The 13,630-nt window shown below is 41.6% G+C and overlaps 1 protein-coding gene across 2 annotated transcripts in view; it reads right to left on the reverse strand.

Annotated features, from left to right (window-relative positions):
* Positions 1 to 1,253: 1,253 nt before the first annotated feature.
* Positions 1,254 to 13,630, reverse strand: part of LOC122542268 (eukaryotic translation initiation factor 3, subunit 6 interacting protein) — a 31,703-nt gene continuing 19,326 nt past the window's right edge. For both annotated transcript variants that reach the window (XM_043679821.1, XM_043679822.1), the window contains 6 exons: positions 13,194 to 13,364; positions 11,439 to 11,572; positions 6,767 to 6,940; positions 5,375 to 5,564; positions 3,722 to 3,802; positions 1,254 to 2,399 (listed from right to left, as the gene is read on the reverse strand). In XM_043679821.1, the coding sequence (XP_043535756.1) occupies positions 2,364 to 2,399; positions 3,722 to 3,802; positions 5,375 to 5,564; positions 6,767 to 6,940; positions 11,439 to 11,572; positions 13,194 to 13,364 (786 nt within the window). In that variant the 3' untranslated portion in view covers positions 1,254 to 2,363. The remainder of the gene's footprint in view (positions 2,400 to 3,721; positions 3,803 to 5,374; positions 5,565 to 6,766; positions 6,941 to 11,438; positions 11,573 to 13,193; positions 13,365 to 13,630) is intronic.

Below are 13,630 nucleotides of genomic sequence, written 5' to 3' on the forward strand. Positions count from 1 at the left end.
GGGTAAGGTATACCGAGGAAGACCAGTAGTTGTATAATGTAGTAAACTCAGATTTCCAAAATGAATTTAATAACTGCCATGCAAGGACTCATGTTAACATGGATTTTTTAAAGAAATCAACAGACTGGAAATAGAGTAGGATAAATTGAGCAGTTTCAAGTGATTGCAAAAGTCTATTTATAGTCTGTTTTAACGACTTAGACAAAGAGACAGGATGTGATGTATTCAAATTTGCTGGTGCGACTAAGTTAAATGGGAATGCAAGTCATGAGGAGAACATAGCTGTGAAGCTGTGAAGTAGATAAAATGAGTAGACAGCAAATATAATGTCATCAACTGTGAGGTCATTCACTTTAGTAGCAAGAACATAACTGAATTTTTTTTCACTAAGTTGTGAAACATGTCCAGAGGCATTTGGGTGTGCTTATATAATGTAGATAAGGTTCCTGATGAAAGGCTTTTGCCCGAAACATCGATTTTACTGCTCCTCGGATGCTGCCTGAACTGCTGTGCTTTTCCAGCACCACTAATCCAAACAAACAGGAAAGCAAATAGCATGTTGATATTTAAAGCATGCAAACTGGAATACAAGAGTAAAAGGTCATGCTACAATCATACAAAGCTTTGGTAAGACCACACCTGGAATACGGTGTACAATGTTTGCGATCCATGTTGAAAGAAGGTTATACTTTGATGTTAGGCTGAATATACTGGGACTATATTCTCTAGAGCTTAAAAGAATGAGAGGTGGTCTCATTGAAATATTCAAGATTGTGAGGGACTTCCCAGGGTAGATGTTAAGACTGTGTTGCCCATGACTGGAAAATCTAGAATAAGTGGCCGACCATTTGGGACAGAGTAGAAATTTGTTCAAAAGGCTTACAAAATCTTTGTCTATCTTGGCCTTAGATTCATTGATAAAGCATCCGCAACCCTTCGGGTAGGTAATTCCAGAGTTTTGGTTTCTCAGGGAATGAATGGATATGGGAATGGCTCCTGTGAACATGAATATTTGAGGTATCAGCCACTCAAAGATCCTGCTATATTTGTAAAATTCATGTGGAGATCGTATTGTCCCCTATGATTACACTGGGTTTCTGACAGAAGCAGACCAAACTGGTCTAGACTAGTGCTTTCCCAAAGACAATATGGGGGGGGGGGGGGGGGGGGGGGGGGGAAGGGAATACTCTTTGATCTATGTACACTATCAAAACCATTCCACGCACAAATCAAGACATCCACAGAGACTCAGATCGGTTGCATTTTTTAATTTTATCCAAACACTGGTGAGATTTAGTTGCGTGCTCTGGGTTTCACTCAACAATCCGCTACATGCAATATTCAGCTATACGTTAATATCCTGAGATAAAACACAGAGAAGGCAACTACATATTTATTGAAAGATTTGGTGTTATTTTGAATATCCAAACACACCCAGATTATCAATGGACGTGAAACCAGTCATGAATGGATTACAGAGGCAAGGAGGTGGTTTGTAGAGAGCTGGTGGATCCTTTCGTAACCAGCTGCCCAGAATAACTGGACCGTGACATCTCAGTCCACAGAGTGCAAATTCACCAAGAGATGGGCATCAAAAATGTGTGTTTTTGTGGCATTGTCTGCATTTATACAGAACACCAAAAGGTTAGAGTATCATGAGGTCTGATTCACTTAGGATTGTATCGCATCTAAAGATTTGTAATAATAGTAACCAGTTATTATTTTATAATGCATACAGCCCGAGGCATTCTGCTTTTTTTAAATGTTCCATTATCAATTCATTCAGAAGACTGAATTATTTTCCCTCTCCAGTATTACAGCACCCCTCACAAAAAGTCTGCACCAGTTCACAGAGGAAAATGAAAGCTGGCTAAGATTTTGAGCTGTATACAGTAGAAAACAAGAAAGAAGACAAATAAACAAGAACGGAATTTGCTGGAGAAACTCAGCAGGTCTGGCAGCATCTGTGGAGAGAGAAACAGGCTCCATGTTTCAAGTCTACTGACAATTCTTCAGAATCATCTAATGAAGGGCCATTGGAACCTGAAACACTGAGCCTGTTTCTCTCTTTCACAGATGCTGCCAGACCTGCTGAATTTCTCCAGCAAACGCTGTTCTTGTTAGTTTCAGATCTCCAGGATCCTTTGTCATATTTTACAGAAGATCAAAAACTTTTGTTCCCAAGGTCTAAGTGGTAGTTTGAGAGCTCTGACATAATTGATCTCTGGACCACATGCAACTGAGCAACATGGCTGGCCATTCAGAAATCAAAAGCACTAGCTACAGGAGAACTTGCAAGGCAACCATCATTCATTGTGTTCTTTATCGAGTGACTGTGTGCTGCTCTGGGTACAGAAGTTCCATTACCGGGGGTTGATTTTCTTCAAGCTTCTGTTGAGCTACAAAAATAAAAGAAACTTGTTATGAAATATTCTGGCCGGCAAGCTAGTGTCCATCCTTAGCAGGTGTTCTGACATATTTTTATAGTAATGGGCACTCTACAGTACATGATATACTAATCCGCTGTTTCAAGTGCATAAACTGGCTCATTACAATTTATGAAGGACTTTTGCAGACCAATGGGTGTTGGTAAAACTGCAGCTCCTGGCAATAGAAATCAGCATGAAATGATTACTTACCTTGCTCTTTCTGCCTTTAAACACCAGGGAGAGCCTCATATTTAAAGGGACAAATTTTTTTTTAAAAATCAATAAATTTTCCCAAATACTTCTATCCAGCTCTTCTTAAAGTAACATTACAGCTGTACTTAGGGAGGATATTCTGGGGAGTACATCCAGTGAAATTATTTGGGTGAAAGTGAGACATATGAACTTTGTGGGAAGCTAGGGAAGTAATTGCTGGCCCCTTACTGAAATACCTGTATCATTGATAGTCACGGGTGAGGTGCCAGAAGGTGGCTAATGTGATGCCATTATTTAAGAAAAGTGGTAAGGAAAAGCCAGGGAACTATAGACTGGTGAGCTTGACATCAGTGGTGGGTAAGTTGTTGGAGGGAATTCTGACTTCGAGGATCTACATGTATTTGGAAAGGAAAGAACTGATTAGGGATAGTCAGCATGGCTTTGTGCATAGGAAATCCTGTCTCACTAACTTGATTGAGCTTTTTGAAGAGGTGACAAAGAAGATTGATGAAGGCAAAGCGGGAGACGTTGTTTTTATGGACTGCAGTAAGGTGTATGTCAAGGTTCCACACCATAGTCTAGTCAGCAAATTTAGATCACATTGAATCCAGGGAGAGCTAGCCATTTGGACACAAAATTGGCTTGAAGGTTAGAGACAGAGGGTGATGGTGGAGAAATGCTTTTCTGACTGAAGGCCTATAACAGCAATCTGCCTCAAGGATCGGTGCTGGGTCACTGTTTTTGTTATTTATATAAGTGATTTGGGTGTGACTATAAGAGGTAAGGTTAGTAAGTTTGCAGATGACATAAACTTAAGCATGTACTGGACAGCCAACAAGGCTATACTCAGAGTACAATGGGACCACAAATAGAATGGCCAATGGGACGAGGAATGGCAGATGGAGTTAAATGTGAGGTGATCCATTTTGATAGGGCAAATCAGGGCAGGATTTATACACATCATGGTAAGGTCGTGAGGAGTGTTGCCAGACAAAGAGACCTTGGGGTGCAGTGTCACTACATGGCCTGAAAAGAACTCAATGAGGACAATAGGTGAAGAATAAAACAAACAGCTTTACCTCTTCAAATTTGTGAATCTGCCTGATGAAGAAGTCACCATATCGCCGTGCCACTTTGGTGTCTGCGATGTGGATCATGTCCTGAAAATCAACAGAAAAGCAATGTTTAAACAGAAATTCAAGTTACCCCTTGTATACTTAGACAGAGTTCAATACTTTGCAGCTTACGCAATATTGGCGCAAACTCAATCCTAGTTTGTTACCTGCCAGAACAGAGTCACCGAGGGGTTCAGGTACATTGTTCTTTGAAAGTTGCATCATAGGTAGATAGGGTGGTTAAGAAGGTGCTTAGCTCACTTGCCTTCATTGCTCAGACCTTTGAGTACAGAAGTTGGGACATCATGTTGAGGTTGCACAGGACATTGGTGAGGCTATGTTTGGAGTACTGTGTACAGTTCTGGTCGCCCTGCTATAGAAAGGATATTATTCAATTGGAGAGGGTTCAGAAAAGATTTATCAGGAGGTTGATGGGTCTGAAGAGTGTGAATTATAAGCTTAAGCTGGAGGGGCTGGGACTTTTTTCACTGGAGTGTAGGGGGTTGAGGGGTGACCTTACAGAGGCTTATAAAATCATGAGAGGCATCAATAGGGTGGATAGCAAAGGTCTTTTCCCCAGGGCAAGGCAATTCAAAACTAGGGAGCATATCTTAAGGTGAAAGGAGAAAGGTTTAAAAGAGACCTGAGGGGCAACCTTTCCACACAGGAAGTGATAGATGCCAGTACAGTTGTAACATTTAAAAGACATTTGGATAGGTACATAAATGTGAAAAGTTGAGAGAGATATGGGCCAAATGCAAGTTAATGGGTCTAGTTTAGTTTGGGAAACCTGGTCGCCTTGGACCAGTTGGTCTTGCTGTATGACCCCAGGACAGTCAAGGTAACAAATGAATGAGGCAAGAATTGTCCTCATACCAGAGGACGTGTCCCATTTTAAGTGCTTAGGAGGAAGCCAGGAGGGAGAGTTACTGAGCAGGACTTGGGGATCGATGTTTTCTTTGGCAATGGAGACAGAAGAACTGATAAATGTTTAACCTTTGAGTTCAAAGTGCAGTGAGGAGCCACAGAAAATAGCAGAATTTGGCCATTTGGTCCATTATGCTAGATCTGCTGTTCAAAATGATTAGGTTAGATTGCCTACAGCATGGATTCCGTACTCTTCGGCCCAACAAGTCCATACAGATCCTCCGAAGAATAACTACCCAGACCCATTCCCCACCATTACCCCTGACTAAAGCACCTAATACTATAGGCAATTTAGCATGACTATTTCACCTAACCTGCACATCTTTGGATTGTGGGAGGAAACTGGAGCACCCGGTGGATACCCACGCAAACAAGGGGAGAATGTGCAAACTCCACACAGTCACCCAAGGCTGAAATTGAACCCGGGTCCCTGGTATTGTGAGGCAGCAGTGGTAACCACTGAGCCACCATGCCGCCCCATGATCATGGCTGATCCTCTGTCCTGCCATTACTGCATAACAACCTAAATCACTTTACCCATGGCCTCATCACTGGGGGGAAGGTGTCTAGGTCCATGGCTTGGGAACCTCTGGCTGGGGTCACACAAAAAAGCTATCAGAGTCAAGGAGCAGGTGCCATTAGCATGTACATGTTAAGATACAAAGGTGCTCTTTTGTAGATAAATCTCACCTTATCGATGTAGAAGTCAACCTCCGAAGCAGATTGAAATTCACCGTCCAGGGCCGAGATCCCACTTGTCCACACCAGGTTCTTCATCTTGTGCTTGAACACCAGGAGATTGATGCGGAACTCCTGCTCGGTCATGTCTAGGAATCCAGCCAGTTTGACAACAGGCATGGTAGTATACAGCTTTAAGAAACTGAAAGGGAGAGAAGGTAACAACAAGCAAGAGTGAGTGGACAGAAATGATATTAGCATCGAAACTGATGATATTTAACACCAATATCAAAGGCACTTCATATAACTACTACAGGAACAAAAAAAAGTAGCCTGTGAAAACCAAAATGTAGCCCCCCAAGACAAGCCCTTAAAATAAAAATAAATATCTTGTGCTCTGCTGCCAAGTTCCTCTCCAGGATTTCAATACTCAACTGATTGTGGATTGGAGGTGCATTTGGACCACCCTGAATCACAACAACTTCAGAATGGAACATCAGTTCTTGGGTAAATGCATACATGAAAATGAGATCTTGAGAGAGAGTCATAGAGATGTACAGCATGGAAACAGACCCTTCGGTCTAACCCGTCCATGCCGACCAGATATCCCAACCCAATCTAGTCCCACCTGCCAGCACCCGGCCCATATCCCTCCAAACCCTTCCTATTCATATACCCATCCAAATGCCCCTTAAATGTTGCAATTGTACCACCCTCCACCGCATCCTCTGGCAGCTCATTCCATACACGTACCACCCTCTATGTGAAAAAGTTCCCCTTAGGTCTCTTTTATATCTTTCCCCTCTCACCCTAAACCTATGCCCTCTAGTTCTGGACTCACCGACCCCAGGGAAAAGACTTTGTCTATTTATCTTATCCATGCCCCTCATAATTTTGTAAACCTCTATAAGGTCTCCACTCAGCCTCCGACACTCAAGGGAAAACTGCCCCAGCCTGTTCAGCCTGTCCCTGTAGCTCAGATCCTCCAACCCTGGCAACATCCTTGTAAATCTTTTCTGAACCCTTTCAAGTTTCACAACATCTTTCCGATAGGAAGGAGACCAGAATTGCACGCAATATTCCAACAGTGGCCTAACCAATGTCCTGTACAGCCGCAACATGACCTCTCAACTCCTGTACTCAATACTCTGACCAATAAAGGAAAGCATACCAAACACCTTCTTCCCTATCCTATCTAGAAGCTTATTTTACAGAACAGTTTTAATTCCCTCCCTCTTTACCAGTTAACTTCATTCTTCAGTTCCTCAAAAAGGTACTCACTGATTTCTGGGGAATTGTTAATCTGGGACAAGTTAACCAGAAGTAACTGGACACGGAACCTTTACATACCACTAAATATTTTTACAAACAGTTGGCACTGTTATCAGCTACTTCTCGACATACCTACGTATAGTGGACAGTACAGACTGTTGCTGCACCTCATCCATAAACACTTTCAGCTGTTGCAGGAATGGCTCTTTATGGTAGTTAGGATGGACCGACTCATAATTTGGTACCACTGGTGACAGGAACTTGGGACAAGCAAAGCTGAACAGCTCCTCAAAAATCTGCATCTCACTATTGGGAATAAAAGAAGAGCAGGGTTAGAAATTAAGAAAACACATATTGGGAGAGGGTCATTTAAAAAAAAATCATAATTGAAAAACAATGCATTTAGGGATTACAGTTTCAGCTGGACCATTCTAACTTTTACAATGCAGTTAATGCCTAATAAATGCATGCTGTTGTCATGCTGTATTAATGCTCACATAATAACAGCCTTGTCTTGTTACCTTGGCACTTTATAATGAGAGGGCCTTGCAAGAATCCATCTCATTTCCTAACCAGCAGCTAAGATAAGACACAACATTCTGGAACTAGACTAGATCTCCTGTACCCATCAAATTTCTAGCTCTATTGTCTACACGCTTACAATCATCAGGAATCGCAAACCACTAGTCAAACCCAGGTGAGGTTTCAGTGTGACACGCCAAAGAGGTAAAAGAGATCCTACTTGAGGTAGTTTCTGAGCAACTTTAGATGACTTGTTCTATAACTATAAATTCTGAGATGGATACGGAGATCTTTGGGTCTTACTCTAGGTTGCAGTAGGTGGCAATGTTGCACCACAAATGTCTCATTCTTTCTGGATTGTAGAAGATTACACAGCTCGAATTGAGTCTATTGCATTCTTAAGAGAAAAGGTGGATGCATATCTGATGCAGAGGAAGTTAGTGGGCCACAGGGTGACAATGCAATAACATGATTCATTTTGGATTCCTCTTCCAAGGAGCCATGATGTGGGAGGTTCTGGTGTTGGATTGGGATGGACAAAGTCAGAAGTCACATGACACCAGTTATCGTCCCAACACAAGCTTTCAGAGCGTTGATCCTTTATTAAGTGAACCCTTCACCAGACAAAGGAGCAGTGCTTTGAAATGTTGCAAATTCAAATAAACCTGTTAGACTATAACTGGTGTCACGTGACTTCTGACCTCTTTTAAGGAGGTGACACAAACAAAGCTAGTCATCTAGTCTCTTTCTCTTAACATTTATGACTTTGGAAACATATGGGACAATCCCACATACCAGCCTGGCTAACATGATGTGTGACCAAGGTAAATAAGGGGTGGTGTTATGCAAGGAGCTGCCAGAATGAAATAAAAAGCTTGCAGTGCAGTTCCACAAAATGGTAGATGTTGGAGTTGTTTTTTGGACAAGTGTCTAATGTTTGCAAAGAAAACCTAGGTTTAATGGCTTAACAACGCTAATAATCCAGGAAGATCTGGAAAAGCTGGTTCAGCAAGCAGAGAGCCTGAAGATGAAAAACATGGTTACAGATAAAACCATGAGATCAGGTAGAGGCAGCAAGACTGGGGCTTATTATATTACAGTCACGAGTGCGGTGTTGGAAAAGCACAGCAGATCAGGCAACATCCGAGAAGCAGGAGAATCAACCTTTCGGGCATAAACCCTTCATCAGTCAATTCTCCTGCTCCTCAGATGCTGCCTGACCTGCTGTGTTTTTCTAGCACCACACTCTCAATACTGACCTCCAGCATCTGCAGTCCTTTCTCCTTATTAAATTAGTGTGCTTGAGGTAACAAAACAGAGGGAAATCTGCAAGATTTACTGGATAGGTTATTAAAACCTCTGGCTCTGTGTTCCCAGGTTAAGACTAAGCAAGAAAAATAATGGGATCTTTTAACCCGGACCAAAACTGTACCACATCTAATTATGGTGGCATTCAGGACAAGGCGTAGATTTTTCAGAAGGGGCTGTGATTTGCAAGGAATGTCCAAAGGAAATAACTAAAATTAAGATGAGGAAAGATTGGAACGTCTGGGAATACAATGGGATGCAGGAAGAAGGAATTTAATAAGGAAATGAACTTCACAGATATATGAGCTAGGCAAACTCTGCTAATGACAAGAATTTAAAACTTAATACAGATGTGTTATATTGTGCCTTTCACAACCACAGGACATCCCAACTGCTTCACGGTCAGTCCTGGCTACTTGCACGTTTTAATCACTGTACCATTTGATGGCAAAGCCTTGAGATGCTGAGGCCCTAGATTCTGGGCAGCACAGTGGTTCAGTGGTTAGCACTGCTGTCTCACAATCCCAGGGACCTGGGTTTGATTCCACCATCAGGTGACTGCCTGTATGAAGTTTCCATATTCTCCCTGGGCCTGCATGGATTTGCTCCAGTTTCCTCCCACAGTCTAAAGATGTGCAGGTTTGCTGGATTGGCCATGCTAAATTGTCTATAGTGTATGGGAATGTGCAGGCTAAGTGGGTTAGCCATGGGGAATGCAGGGTTACTGGGATAAGGCAGGGGGTGTGTCTAGATGTGGACCTGATGGGCCGATCGGCCTAGTTTCATGCTGTAGGGATTCTGTGATTCTTGCCCACATATTTCCGTACCTCTACATCTCTTTCATTCTTTAAAGATTTTCCTTCAAATTGACTTGTTTGACAAAGCTTTTGTTTAACTCTATTATTCCATGAAGCTCAGCATCAAATATTATTTAATTAAGGGTCTCATGAAGTACCCTGGACCCTTCACTGGCAAGTTGTTATCAAAAGTACTTTTAAAGTGTAGCCACCGTTATAATGCAGTAAATATGGCACAGCAAGCTCCCACAAACATCAGGACAATAAATGACCAAATCATTTGTTTCAGGTGTTAACCAAGACATCAAACATAGGCTGAGGAGTTTCCCAGCCTGTCTTTGAAATAGATGGATGAAAGGGATCTCTCAGCATTAAAGAGTGCAACAGGGCTTCAGTTTAGCAACTCATCTGAAAGACGGCAGCTGATGCAGAGTGGCACAAAGGTGTCAACCTAGATTATTCTGGAGAGCTCTTGAGCTGCCTTCCTCCTTTATATTGATTTTAATTTCATGTTTTTCCTAATTTAAGGCTCTAAAATAAATACAACATCTAAACTTCCTTCAGGCAGCATTAAAATAATGTACATGCACCCAATTACATAAGCACAGTCCAAACACACTGAACAACCACTTCCCCGATCCTGTTTACACAGAGTTACCAATGCAGGTGGGAACACAAATACAAAATCCTGATTAGAGCAGACAGAAATTATTTTGCAGAAATCGAGCTAGCAGTCCCGTTGTTTTGATCATTAATTTGGTGTTTCATTTAAATCATTGAGAACTAGTCACTTTTGTCAGAAATCCCAGTCCAAAAATGTTACTTGGCAAAGCATAATGGTTGTTAATGGACTAATAATCCAGAGACCTCCCTACCTTTTATCTTAGCCCTCTTGGCACACCCTCCTCATTCCTGAAGGGCTTATGCCCGAAATGTCGATTCTCCTGTTCCTTTGATGCTGCCTGACCTGCTGCGCTTTTCCAGCAACACATTTTTAACCTCCTAGTAATCCATAGGTTCAAGTTTCAAAACCCAGTATAAGAGGTGGACAATTCAAATCATTTAAGTTAAATAAATCTGAACTAAAAGCCAGTCTCATGTAATGGTGGTCATGAATCTATTTGATTGTCATTAAGAATCCATTTGATTCTCCTTTAGTGAAACACTCTAACCAGCAGGTCTCTTACATTTACAGCAGCTCCCAAAAACTCCAATTGTTGGGTGATGTTAACATAGTGCCTGATTATTTCACTCTTATACAAGAGCTTAAAAATGTGTTGCTGGAAGAAGGGCTTATGCCCGAAACATCGATTCTCCTGCTCCTTTGATGCTGCCTGACCGGCTGCACATTTCCAGCAACACAGTTTTAAGCTCTGATCTCCAGCACCTGCAGTCCTCACTTTCTCCTAGTCACTCTTATACAACCCCATTTATAAATTACAATTAGCCATTAATCATTTCAACAGAAGTATAATCTTAACAACAACAATTGAATAATGGAGGTATACAAAGGTACTAGACTCGCTTTTAAATTCCCTCCCCACTGGTCTCAAAATTCTTCATTTCTGTAACCCCAACACTGCAATTCTGAGTTCCCCCAATTTTAACCCTATTACAACTTTCATTGCTTTATCATTGACATCCAAGCCTGGGACCAACAAGAATTCCTTCTTTGAGTCTATCTGCCTCAAACTTCATCTGGCTGATCAGATTTGTGATTAATTATCCAATTATCTTCATGAAGTATCTAAGAATGCTCTTGTCAAAGGCCTGGGGTGGCACGGTGGCTCAGTGGTTAACACTGCTGCCTCAGTGCCAGGGACCTGGGTTTGATTCCAGCCTCGGGTTCTGTTTGTGTGGAGTCTGCACATTCTCCCAGTGTCTGCATGGGTTTCCACCAGGTGCTCCGGTTTCCTCTCTCGGTCCAAAGATGTGCAGGTTAGGTGGATTAGCCATGAGAAATACAGAGTTACAGGGATAGGATGGGAGGGGTGGGTTTCTTTTCAGAAGGTTGATGTAGACTTGATGGGCTGAATGGCCTCTTTCCATACTGTAGGGATTCTATGACATTTTATCCCCTTCTTGGTGCTATATAAATGCACATTGGACAAGGCATCATTACTGAATAACTGCAATATTATAAATAAATGGACAACTAAGAGGAATAGCAGACCTACCCTTTCTGCATACGCAGCATTTTGTCTCCATATTTCTCTCGTAGCTGTGTGTGGATGCTCTCATCGATCCTCATCGGGTAAAGTGTCAAGGCAATTGCCAACAGACTATGCATCTGTTCATTCTGTTTGTTTATCTACAGGTAGATTTGAAAAGGGCAAGGGGAAGAGAAGAAGAAGAAAATGGGGTTTTAATTCTCTCTGTAATTAGTCCATTGCATTTCTACTTGAGGATGGATTCACACTTTGGTTCAGCAACCCCCATGTCTGCCCATTATGTGACAGAGAGGAAGCATTTTAGTGGAGGCCTTGGACTAGGAAAAAAAAAGTTGAGATTCTAACTCATTTACCAAAATTAAGACAGACATTTGTTCGACCACCTTTTGAATGCTATTCAGCTTAGTCTGGTCTCCATGCTATTGAAAAGATTTTGTTAAACTTGAAAGGGTTCAGAGAAGACTGACAAGGATGTTACCAGGGTTGGAGGGTTTGAGCTATAGGGAGATGCTAAATAGGTTAGGGCTATTTTCCATGGAGCGTTGGGAGGCTGATGGGTGGACCTTATAGAAGTTTATAAAATTACTTTATGTGGGTGCATGGATAGGGTGAATAGCCAAGGTCTTTTCCCCAGGGCAGGGGAGTCTAGAACCAGAGGGCATAGGTTTAAGGTGGGAGGGGAAAGATTTAAAGGGGATCTAAGTGGCAACTGTTTCATGCAAAGTGTGGTGCATGTATGGAATGAGCTATCAGAAGAGGTGGTGGAGGCTGGTATAATTACGACATTTAACAGGCATCTGGATAGGTATGTGAATAGACAGTATGGGTCAAATGCTTGCAAATGGGACTAACTTAATTTAAGATATCTGGTCAGCATGGACGAGTTGAACAAAAGGGTCTGTTTCCATGCTGTATCTCTGATTTTAAAAGAAAGGGGTTTAGGGAACCCATGTTAAGTGATGGTGAACTAAGTTAGCAATTTGTTTTAAGGGTTTCAGAGACAGAAGTTTCTCAAAAAAAAAAAAATTCTAGTGAATGTGAAATTGCAGAAAGATAATTGATTATAGCCATGCCAGCTGAGCAAGAAAAATTTTAACTTGGAGATAGGGGTAACTCATCACTGGGGTTTGAGTATCTGCAAGGTTATTGTTGGGATAAGTGGGATTAACTTTTCTTTCTGATGTTTGCAATGAAATCCTTCTAATATTTCTCGTGGTGTAATATAGTTTGAATTTTGTTGTGGTTCTGTTCGCTGAGCTGGAAGTTTTTGTTGCAAACGTTTCGTCCCCTGGCTAGGTGACATCATCAGTGCTTGGGAGCCTCCTGCGAAGCGCTTCGGTGTTGGAGGAAACATCGGCGAACAGAACCACAACAACGAGCACCCGAGCTACAAATCTTCGCACAAAGTTTGAATTTTCTTTTGTGCAATAAACCTTTATATTCTTTTATTGCAAGTACATTGGCAGCCTCTGAGAATACATTCAGTGACTGAGCTCCATGGTAAACCTTTAAAAAGCCTATGGTTTGTCAAGCCAGGTTTAAATCTGGGATCTAACTTGCACAGTTCTACCATCAGCTAGTAACATTTGCCAATTCAAAGCTTTTGGCTTTGTAAAAATGTAGAAATGCAGGCAGCTTGAATTGCCTTATATAAATAAAATCAACCTTCTTTTTGCACCAAAATTACTTTAAACAATTCAAATCAACCAACTTCAGATGAAGAGTACAGCATACATAGGTAATACTTTTTTCCAGGTTTACCATCTCATATTTGTAGGTTGAACGTTGAAACATGTTCTTGGTCCTCTGAATATATAGCAATATGTTGGCAAACACACGAATAGAATCCTGGTAACGACGCATCATCAGGTACGCGAAGCCCACGTAATAATAAGTTGTAACCTGACACTCTGGTACTCGAGAGTACATGCTCTGTAATGGAATGGAACAAAAAAGTAATATTATGTAAGGCACCCTATTCTAAAACCCAGGTATACATATCTGGAAAGCAACTACTTAATCCTTCTTGTACATTTATTAAGCAGTGTAAATGTGGCAAAACATTCTTGATTTGTTGATGAGAATTAACAAATTGAGAGTCATTACAAGATTACCATTGCAGGATGTGTGGAGCAGGAGTTGGAATACTTAGGAATATTTTCACACCACAAGATGTTGATATGTCAGGAGCTGGCACT

This window comes from Chiloscyllium plagiosum, chromosome 39, assembly GCF_004010195.1.
Source record: "Chiloscyllium plagiosum isolate BGI_BamShark_2017 chromosome 39, ASM401019v2, whole genome shotgun sequence".
In the NCBI taxonomy this organism is placed as follows: domain Eukaryota; kingdom Metazoa; phylum Chordata; class Chondrichthyes; order Orectolobiformes; family Hemiscylliidae; genus Chiloscyllium; species Chiloscyllium plagiosum.